This window comes from Embiotoca jacksoni, unplaced genomic scaffold, assembly GCF_022577435.1.
Source record: "Embiotoca jacksoni isolate LCO1_2020_lvr unplaced genomic scaffold, fEmbJac1.0.p SCAF_106, whole genome shotgun sequence".
Lineage (NCBI taxonomy): Eukaryota > Metazoa > Chordata > Actinopteri > Embiotocidae > Embiotoca > Embiotoca jacksoni.
In genome coordinates this window covers 164,043-175,482 of record NW_027185237.1, presented here as the reverse complement: position 1 = coordinate 175,482, position 11,440 = coordinate 164,043, and the positions used below count along the sequence as shown (strand labels likewise).

General features: G+C 47.6%; 1 protein-coding gene across 1 annotated transcript in view; it reads right to left on the bottom strand.

Annotated features, from left to right (window-relative positions):
* LOC138214676 (beta-1,4-galactosyltransferase 3) overlaps nucleotides 1–10,267 on the bottom strand; it is a 17,289-nt gene extending 7,022 nt beyond the window's left edge. The window contains 3 exon segments of the mRNA XM_069176446.1: nucleotides 2,396–2,523; nucleotides 2,525–3,449; nucleotides 10,094–10,267. Of these exon segments, the coding sequence (XP_069032547.1) occupies nucleotides 2,396–2,523; nucleotides 2,525–2,673 (277 nt within the window). The 5' untranslated portion in view covers nucleotides 2,674–3,449; nucleotides 10,094–10,267.
* Nucleotides 10,268–11,440: the final 1,173 nt, after the last annotated feature.

Here is an 11,440-nt window from a genome sequence, read left to right as displayed (position 1 = left end):
TTTGAAGTTGAACGCGTGAAGCGTCAGAGGAGTTTGTCATGATGGAAAAATGTGGTCAGCTGACTCGACCTGTTTGGACTGTTTCGCTCCAGCTGCTTTCTGTTCACTTCCTGCTGCTCAGCAACCTCTCAACTAGCATGTAACACGCGTGTGGCAGCCACCAACACACACAAACAGGACGGAGTCATGGTCCACTTATTATCTCAACCTCCCCGAGCTCTCAGCTGTGTTTCACCGTCTTCAGCAGCTGATTAAAGGTCAACAATGACCTTTAGCCTGCATGTGAAGCGTTTAGGGGTCATCTGTAAATTTGATGGTCTACTTTTAGTGTGCCAGTGAGGCATTTGAGGAACATTCAACCACAGAGGGTGTGTGTCGGTGCAGCCGCGGCTTGTTAAACCAGTTTCAGTGTGACTCCGGGGGGTTTCTGTTCTCTGACACCTGATCGGTTTGTCAGCAACACCCTCATGACGCGTTTTAAATTGTTCTTCTAGAAGAATGAGTACAACGAGACCCTCCAGGTTCGGTTATCAGCAGGAGGTTGGAAGCTGCTGGTAAACACACTGAAACGACACCGAGGAGGATTCACGTTTACTGGAAATCAATGTTAACAAAATGAAAAACATCCAAAACGGAGATCCTCCGTTTCCTGACCTGAAAGCACCACGAAAATCATAACAAAACAAAAACAGCTTTTTGTCGACTCGATTTGCGTCCACATTAAAAATTTGAAAGACATCGTGTGATGTCATCGTTGGTTTGTGTACGTTATGAATCCTCCAGTTCAGATTCTGTCCGTCACCATCTTTGTTAGTTCGGAGCGGTTCGGAGCAGGAAGTGACCATATTTGGACGAGCTGGGGGAGGAGCCAGCGGTGGATCTGACCGATCTGATCGGAAACCTGACGATACTACGTCCCGCCCACCGATAGCTGTAACCTGACTGCACCACAGGCCTGTCAATCAAACAGACACGCCCCCAAAAACAGGTCTTCTTGAATCTTCTTTTCTAATGAATGAGGGATTATTGTCAGATGGACCTCCAGAAAACTAATAAGAAGGAGTGACTTTAGCTAGCAACACCGAGATAACTGATGGACACATTTTATTCACTTTGGATTTGATGAGAGAAGTTGAATGGGAGTCTATGGAGCCGGAGGCTTTTTGGAGCCGACCTCTAGTGGCACTCGCTGGTATTGCAGCTGAAGACACTTCTGGATCAGAACCATTTTACAGACCTGGAAGATGATTTTGAAATATTTAAATAGTTGGTTTTTAACAAAAAAAATTGGATTAGTATGTGCAAATATTTTTCTTCTGTTCTTATGAAACAGTGGAAACTGTTATATTGGATAATAATCAAATAGTGCTTTTCCTTGAAATGCTCATCCCTCGTTCCAACCTGGAACCTTTGTGTGGAGAATCATTTTCAACTCCGCCTTTGCCCTAAATCAACTGGGATAGGCTCCGCCCCCTGTCACCCTGTTCAGGATAGAGCATGTTTAAACGATGGATGGATATTGAAGTCTCTGTGTTGTCACAGTCACGTCTTCACTGTTGTGTGACGGGTCAACTCTCACGTCGGGGTTTGTTTACATCCGTGAGGCTGAGAAGCGACGAGTCGTCCTGCTGCGCGTCACTGATAAAATACTTATTTTACAGTCACGATGTCGTCCTGCTAATCACAGCAAATCCAGGTTAATGAGGACGACACCTCCGTTTCACATTCGCTCACTTTGGTGGAACTTTTAATTAAAGTTCTGCTGCTGTTTATTTTTCTGCATGGAAACCACAGACTGGATATTAAACTACAGACTGTTTCTAAAAGAGTTCGTAGCTTCAGGTCTGTAAAATGGTTCTGATCCAGAAGTGTGTTCAGCTGCAATACCAGCGAGTGCCACTAGAGGTCGGCTCCAAAAAGCCTCCGGCTCCATAGACTCCCATTCAACTTCTCTCATCAAATCCAAAGTGAATAAAATGTGTCCATCAGTTATCTCGGTGTTGTTAGCTAAAGTCACTCCTTCTTATTAGTTTTCTGGAGGTCCATCTGAAAATAATCCCTCATTCATTAGAAAAGAAGATTCAAGAAGACCTGTTTTTGGGGGCGTGTCTGTTTGATTGACAGGCCTGTGGTGCAGTCAGGTTACAGCTATCGGTGGGCGGGACGTAGTATCGTCAGGTTTCCAATCAGATCGGTCAGATCCACCGCTGGCTCCTCCCCCAGCTCGTCCAAATATGGTCACTTCCTGCTCCGAACTAGCAAAGATGGTGACGGACAGAATCTGAACTGGAGGATTCATAATGTTCACAAACCAACAATGACATCACTGATGGATGATGACATCACTGATGGTTGATGACATCACTGATGGTTGTGAAGGAAGGTGTGAACTCACCTATCAGAGGGGACGTCTTGGGGCAGAAGGGGACATCGTCTGCGTGGCCGCTTGTCTTGGACAGATGGGACAGGTTGGCGTACACGTCCACTCCGCTGACGGGGGCCACGGTCGTGTGGTTACGGCCCGGCGGGGGGGGCGGCGTCCGGCTTGCGGAAGATGCGGATGAAATAGGTGACCCTCTTCTGGTACCCCTCCCTGGACAGCAGCGCCATGACGACCAGCTGGATGCCCAGGAACATGAACAGGTAGCGCCATTTGGACTGAATGCTGAGCATGGCGACGGCTCAGGGTGGGGGGGTGGTGGGGCGGGGGGGGGTCTTTAGGTGTGTGATGATTGTCAGGTTCAATGAGTACAATACACAGCGTAGGTGATCTGAAGTACAGATATGAGACAGTTCCTGCAGACAGGACAGTAAAAAGGCACTTTTGGTGGGCGGAGCCTGAAGAGACCACCAATCAGAGGAAGAGTAGAACAAATATGGTGCAGCAGGAAGGAGAGTCCCGTGTCTCCTCGGTGACCGCCTCACTGCATTCCCAGCTGCAGGTCGGCAGGTGGACAGCGTCGGCGGCGGGTCCGGTCCCACATCATGGAGCTGCCCCCCCGCTGAGCTGCGACCGCCGCCCCCCCAGCTTCATCCTCCTACGGCTCAAAAAACAAACGGCAGCGTCGGTGTCTCGCGGCCCGCTTCGTCCCTTTGTGGGCTGTTTATGCTGCCGTCTGTTCCCCCTCCGCTCCTCTCCTGGGGGAGGCCTCCGCAACAACAACAACCGCCATGACAAAAGGGGGAGCCGAACAGGGCCTTTACTTTACAGAGGATTACACTCACTGGCCGACTGGCTGCAGGGACGGGGGGATGTGTGTGTGGTGGTGGGGGGCGGGGGGGTCTGTGTTGTGTTTGTTAGGGGGGGAGGGTTTCAGGCTGAGAGAGACAGAAATGGGGGGGAGGAGGAGGGAGGGCTTTGATTCCCGCTGCTATTGTCCCATAATGATGCCACACACAGCTCGGAGACACAATCGAGGAGGACGGACAGGAAGTGGACCGGCACGGCTCTGAAAGACAACAGAAGGGGGGGGGGGGGGGTGTTAGACCGATGGGCACTCTGCAGCTCAAAACTGTTGAAATCAGCAATTTCGCGCCGACAGCAGCGTGTTTCCTGCCAAACAAACAAAAAAAGGCTGATTGTGTTTGTTTACATGGAGACCAAAACAGCCCCCCCAACGAGTCATGAGGCCCAACACGGAGCTCCGCCTGCAGCTGGAGGGGAGGGGGGGGAGGGGGGAGGACTTCCTGTCTAACATGTCCTAAATGGCAAATCAATTAGTGCTCATTAAAACAGGCGCCTTGAAGAGGGCTAATCTCCTAATCCCATTGAACTCTGCAGGATCACGGGGTGGGGGGGGGGGGGGGGGGGGGTGTGTTTAAAGACATGAACAACTTTAACTCACTTTTCTTCACATCCTGAAAGCTTCCTGTTCGGGTTTAACACTCGTTTGTTCAGGCTCACGGGGATCAACAGGTGAGCTGGGTGTCGAACACACGTGTGTGTGTGTGTGTGTGTGTGTGTGTGTGTGTGTGTGTGTGTGTGTGTGTGTGTGTGTGTGTGTGTGTGTGTGCAGTCGTTCTATAATAAGAGTTTAAATGTTAAAAATATGAGTCGCTCCAGGAAATCGAAGTCATTGTGAATAATTAATGTATAATTCAGGAGATCTACAAAATATTTCCAACAATTATTCCACAAAAACAACAAAAAACAAAAACATCCCTGTGATCATAAAAGCAAAAGATATTTGTTTTATAAGGTGGAGAACGATACAACATACTGGATGAAGTCCAGCTTTTACTTACAATTTCTAACGATGTTTTAGAAATCATCAAAAATCTCCTAAAGTCCGTCTTTCAAAACAAAACGAATGCGTTTCTCGTCGAGCTGTTTTTGATGGAAGTGAAGAGAAATGAAGTGGACTTTGATTTCAGAGTGAGTGGGAGCATATTTCTGTGATGGAAGATGTTTTTGTTTTTCTTCTCTGGAAGTCATTTCAGCCAGAAATCAATGAAGACGCTCGCTGCAGCTTTAACGACCCGTTTGGTTCCTTTGGGCGTCGACGTGCTCGGCACTTAGAGAACATCACGCTAATCACACGGGAAAACAAACACGCCTTCACCAACTGATGCACACGCCTGCTCCGGTGTTTGTTCGAGTTAAATCTGGTGAGCAGCGATCGTTTCTCAGGTCGCATTATATTTTCTTTTCTAACTGTGTTTTAAAATAATTGCAGGAAAAATACAAAACTTCATAAGATCTAGTTTTTAAAGGAACAGCTCTGCAGTAAATCGGCAGTTTCCCCCTCAAGGTGGCGGCGTTACTATGGCGACACCACGTGACATCGCCTCAACAAAAAACCTCCGTTCACGTCCACAGAAAAAACAAAAAATGCTCAAAAGTTCAGTCGCGATTTTTCTATTTGCGAGGCAGAAATGACCATATTTGGACGAGCCCATCCAATCACCACAGACCTGTCAATCAAACACAAGATGTGGATCAGACGGAGTTGATGGTTTACATCTGCGTGTGGAGCAGATGGGAGCCCCCCCCCCGATAGATTATGGACATGGTTTATGAAGATCACGGTTAATCCCACCGGAGGAGAATTCATCCAGAAACCGACGGTTCGAGTTTTTTCAGGATTAATACGGATGATTAAAACACGTCGGAGAAAAAAGTTTCTTTCTGAAGGGAAGAACCCGTTTATCAGCCTCTCGTTGGCATGTCAGTATCGACATGTATGTTGTCTAACATGCTCAAATAAATTATTTACACCTCATTATTTTGAATTAAAAGTTATTTACATTTACTACATCCTAAATCAAGTTTACTGGATCAGAGAAAAAAAAGTTTATCATTAAAGTTAAATGTTCACAGGCTAACGTTAGCTTAGCCACAGCTGTGTCCTTCACACGGTATTTCTTTATTTTAATAATTCAGTCATGTTTTGTATTCTTCGTTGAGACTTCCTGTTGTGTTTGTTCTTTTCAAATAAAAGCACTCATTTCATTGGTTAATCTTTTTGCTGAGGCGGTGTTGGCATGGAAACAACGTACATTACGAATCGCAAGTATTTCGACGACCACATTTTGGGCCGATATTTTGATATCGTATATAATTTTTTGCCAGCAGGCTCCGCCTCTCCAGTGACTCCGTGTTGGACGAGGACGAGGACGAGGACGAACAGCAGTCTGGGGACAATATGTGCTTCATCGTCTCTCCTTCTCGTCCACATTTAGAATTTTTTAAAACATAATAAAGTCCAGCTGCTCCACCGAGAGCCACTTCCTGTTTTCTTCCCATCAGCCCTTTCTTCTTCCTCCTCTTCCTCTTCCTCCTCCTCCTCCTCTTCCTCCTCTTCCCCGTGGGGTCATTAATATGACATGTGCAGACGGTATGTCCACATGCATGCTCGTACACACATGGATGAACCCGAGACAGGGGGGAATAAAAAAAAGATGGAGGTCTATATTTAGATTGTCGTCATCTGGGTGGAGGGGGGAGGCAGGAGGGGGAGGGAGGAGGGGGAGGGAGGAGGGAGGAGGGGGGAGGGAGGAGGGAGAGGGAGGAGGGAGGAGGGAGGAGGGAGGAGGTAACTCACGCTTCTTAAATCCTGAAGGAGACAAACAAGATGTGTTCCTACTGAACTACATGTTTCTGATAATCTGCCTCCAACACATCCAGCAGCAGAACCGGGTCGGTTCCAGCTCGTCGGGTCCTCCGGGCCTCCGATTCCAGCTGGTTCACATCAGACCGAGGAGACGAGGAGGCCCGTCCTCACGCCAGCACGGCGCTGATCCACTAATGAAAACGGGATGCAGCGGACCGAGGTGGAGAAACAAAAGAGATTGATTTTCTAAAGTCCCTCTGAGGCCACAAACAAAACAAAAACCACCAAAGCAGCGCCGTCTGCTTCGGATGCTTCAGGACTGGAAGAAGCTCAGCGTGGCCCGGCCTCTCGGCGGCTGCAGGTTCTGACCCGCACTGATCTGGTCCTTAACGAGCGAGTTTCCTGTTAAAGCCTGCCGTCACTGAGGTCCACATCAACTCCCACATCAAAGATCTCAGTTTAAGCTTTTTTTTAATTCCCGGCAGACGACACGGAGCCTTTTTATTATTATCCACCTCTCTACAGATCACGTACGCAACGACGCAGAAACACGTCTGATAACACGGCTCAGAATAAAATAACAAGAGAAGCTGCCGTTCATAAAGAGAAGATATTTAAATGTGAGTCTCTCGGCAGAAAAACCAGGAGTCCTTTCAAAATAGGAGGGGGAACAGTTGTTGTTGGTATTACGAAATTTAGGGCCAGATCGTAACTGGATGATTTTTTTGGAACGTCTGAAACAAATCGAATAACATCAGTGATGTCATCAACCATCAGTGATGTCATCATCCATCAGTGATGTCATCATCCATCAGTGATGTCATCGTTGGTTTGTGAACGTTATGAATCCTCCAGTTCAGATTTTGTCCGTCACCATCTTTGTTAGTTCGGAGCGGTTTGGAGCAGGAAGTGACCATATTTGGACGAGCTGGGGGAGGAGCCAGAGGTGGATGTGACTGAACCATTTTTCAGACCCGAAAGCTACGAACACTTTTATTTACAATAATATTAATAATAAATAACCGTCCGTCCTAAAGATGTGATCTGAGGAACAAATCTGAAAAACCTGAATGAAGTGAAGTCTGTTGAATGTTGTATGAATGTGAATCTGCCACCAGAGAACAAGAACCAATCAGAGACGAAAGAAAGAAGATCTAAATGACAACGGAAGAATTTAGCAGCGAGGAGATGAATAAAAACAAAAAACAACAGCATCGATGGTACTTCTTTTTCTAATTTCGACCGGACTCGAGGCTGTCGGACGGTTAAACACTGAAAACTGATGTGATTTTTTTCGTGCAGTCGCATATTAATGACTTGTTTTTTTCAAATTTGATTGACTATACAAATATTCAAAACTCATTAGATCAAGCGTTTTCTTTTATCTTTTTGAACGATAGCTGACTTTACGCAGCACCGGAGCGCCGTTTGTTTCGTCCCGACCTGACGTGAGCGCCACCAGTCGCCTCGTGTTGGAGCGAGCGCTGATGTATTCAACCTCGGTCGCGGTGACTGGGCTTTTTTTTTTTCTTTCTGGCAGACGTTCAGCTCTGCATCTCCACAACGACCAAACCGCCCGTTCAGAGAGAAGTCACAGTAAAGCTGATGCGGCCATTATTTCTTCGTTCTTACAACCGTCCAGACGAGGTTTGATTCCTGACGGACAACAAAGATCTTCAGATCTTCAGAAACATCTGCAGTATTTCAAACAGCCGTTTATAGTAAACCGGTTCGACCAGATGCCACCGGCGGGCCTTTTCTCTGAAGCACTGAAACGACGTGCAAACGTGCCCCGAGAAAAAAAGGAGGCGTCGGCACGGCAACACGTGCCAGCGTACTCGTCATGGCAACCAACCAACCCAGTCAGCCAGCCAGCCGGAGCCATTCATCACGGGTGCAGCTGGTACACGTCGCTGAGGCCGATTCTCTAGAGTCCGACTCTGCTGGGACGAAGAAGAGGAGGAGGAGGAGGAGGGAGGGGGGCCACATCATCATCATCATCATCCTCCTCCTCCTCCTCCTCCTTTCTCGTCTCGCTGCCTTTAAGCTGCTCGCGCTGTTTTTCATCTCATGATCCCAGCAACCTGCAGACTCACTTAACGACAACCACGGAGACGGAGGATCCTCCACGGGGTCTCGTAACCGCAGCAACCGCTTCCCCAGGATACAAAACAACAACAACAACACAGCAGCTCCATCCAAACACAATCACACCGAGAACAAAACTCTGAGCAAGTCTGAAGGCCGAAACTGACAACTGATGTTTTTAGTTTGGGGGAGAAAAAAAAAGACACTTTAAGCCGAAGATAACATCAAATTAAATCTAATATCTGTCGTGTTTAATTCAGGATCACAACGCCAACATAGTCTGAATCTGACCACTAAAGATTATATTATATATTTGGCTTCATGGTCTGGTAAACAGACCTGTCACCATCATTACATCATCAAACGTCCAATTTCACATCATGTTTGACCATTTTTGTTTTTATTATTATTATTATTATTATTATTATTATTATTACATTATTCATGTAAAAAATGTCTAAATTTTAAGAAAAACTCGTACAGTTCAATAAATAAAAACACCCAAAAGAATTCAACAAACTTTGCTAACAAACTCCAGTGTGGAAAAGCTTTTTTAACAAAGTACAACTTAAAAAATAAAACTCAAGTCCAAAGAAAATCGGTATGTAAATATTTAACTTTACGTTAATGTGTTGGTACTTTTATTAGTATTGGTGTATTTTAAAAGCTGGATTTGTACTTTAACTTGTACTATAGCATCTTTATTTTACTTTAGCTGTACTTGAGTATATTTATGTTGCTGTATTTGTACTTTAACTTGTCCTGAAGTATTTAGTCGACGCTGTATTTGTAGTTTAACTTGTCCTGAAGTATTTAGTCGACGCTGTATTTGTACTTTAACTTGTCCTGAAGTATTTAGTCGACGCTGTATTTGTACTTTAACTTGTCCTGAAGTATTTAGTCGACGCTGTACTTGTACTTTAACTTGTCCTGAAGTATTTAGTCGACGCTGTACTTGTACTTTAACTTGTCCTGAAGTATTTAGTCGACGCTGTACTTGTACTTTAACTTGTCCTGAAGTATTTAGTCGACCCTGTATTTGTACTTTAACTTGTCCTGAAGTATTTAGTCGACGCTGTACTTGTACTTCTTCAGTCGAGGCTCCAGCTCCTCCTGAACGCCGACATGTTGACAGGTAACATCCCAACAGGTGAACAACAGCAGCTCCATGCTGGTGTTGCAGTAAAGGAGCAGGTGGGGGAGGGGGGGTGAGGTGGGGGGAGGGGGGTGTCGGGGGCGCCTGCGGGCCGGCTGGGCCTTTTGTCCCACCGGGTGGGGGACGTGAGAACACCGGGAAAGAACAAACCCTGCTCCGGCTAGAAACCCCCCGAGAAGGTGGTCTGGACGTTAACCTCAGCCGTGTCTCCGGTTCTCCTTAACGGAAGTCCACCGGGACGGTTTCCGCTCACGGTAAACCGGGTTTGGTACAAAGTCCAGGTGTCATTAAACCCGGAAAAAGTTCGCTTTGTTCCGAAACACAAAACTTCTCCGGGAAACTTTAAACTTTGAAACGGTTCGTTGACCAACCGTCTGTCGGCAGCACCGGAACCCATCTGATAAACTAACATATGGATATTAAACATAAACATAAACATAAACATAAACATAAACAGCTGGTTCTGGTCACGTTGACCGGAGCGTTAAAACACCGTTCAGTTTCCCGTCGCCGTGTTTCCGTTAACGGCGTCTCTTCTCTTCGGGGATAAAACGTCCCGCCAGATTTGTCCGTTCACACGCAGATAAAAGATCTCGCTTTTGATCCCGGGACAAACGGAGCCACAGCCCGGTCCTCTCCAGCTGCGACCGGAGAGCCGAGCCGAGCCGAGCCGAGCCGAGCTAGCCGCGGAGGGGTGACTGACGTCGGTTAGCAAGGCTAGCTAGGCTAGCGGCGGCAACGCGGAGCCTTTTTCCTCCGAGAATTAGAGAATAAACGTCGGTTGGTCGGTTCTTACCGGCCGGACTGCGTTGGTGCTCGGACCCGCTGAACGTGTCTGCTGCTCGGCGGTGCTCCCGGTCAGAGACCTCCTCCGAGCTGTTCCCGACGTGTTTGGAAGTTACTGTCGTGAGGAGGCGCAGAGAGACGCAGCCGGACTGCCCCCTCCTCCACGGGCAACCCCACCTCAGAGCCGGCCTCCTCCTCCTCCTCCCCCCCCTCCTCCGACCTCCCTCCTCCCTCCTCCGACCTCCCTCTTCCTCCCTCCTCCTCCTCCCCCCTCCTCCTCCGACCTCCCTCCTCCTCCTCCGACCTCCCTCCTCCTCCGACGACCTCCCCCTCCTCCGACCTCCCTCTTCCTCCCTCCTCCCTCCTCCGACCTCCCTCTTCCTCCCTCCTCCCTCCTCCGACCTCCCTCTTCCTCCCTCCTCCTCCCTCCTCCGACCTCCCTCCTCCTCCTTCCTCCCTCCTCCGACCTCCTCCCTCCTCCCTCCTCCTCCCCCCTCCTCCTCCCTCCTCCTCCTCCTCCCCCCTCCTCCTCCGACCCCCCTCCTCCGACCTCCCTCCTCCTCCGTCCTCCCTCCTCCTTCCTCCCCCCTCCTCCCTCCTCCTCCTTCCTCCCCCCTCCTCCCTCCTCCTCCTCCCTCCTCCGACCCCCCTCCTCCTCCCTCCTCCGACCTCCCTCCTCCTCCGTCCTCCCTCCTCCTTCCTCCCCCCTCCTCCCTCCTCCCCCCTCCTCCTCCACCCACTGCTCCTTTCATCAGAGGCCATTTTTAGTGTTAATTACATTAGTAGCAGCACAACAAACATGTTAGCAGGATTACTAATGAACGTGATATTTGGGCTTTTTTTTTTAATAAACATTTTCAGACGTGATAAATTCTCTACAAAATGAGAGCTGGAAGTATTCGAGCTTTAAGTACACATACTGCCGTGTAGAAATACTCCGTAGCTGTAGACAAAAATCCTACATAAGTACAACGGTAGCAGAAGTATTCAGGTCTTTTTCCTCAATGCCAACAAATCAAATGTCAAAAGTTGTCATTTTGACATTTACGTTGAATTGGCTGAAACTCAAAGCCTCGTTTTTGATCCGCTCCCGTTTGCTCTGTTAAAGTTTCCTCGATTGATTCACAGATTTTGATTTAGCTCGAAAAGGAAATGATTCTCCCCTCTTTTTTTTTTGCACCTCTTAATGCTGGAACGGCATCTTAAGACATTTTAGTTAAAGCCTTAACTGTCTGGAACGTATTTTCTGATTTCTTGATTAAAATCATCCCAGAGATTAAAGATTCTTCAAAACACACTTTCTCATTTGTAGAACTTTTATTCTCTAAAAAAAGGACATTTTGTTGGTTTTTTTTAG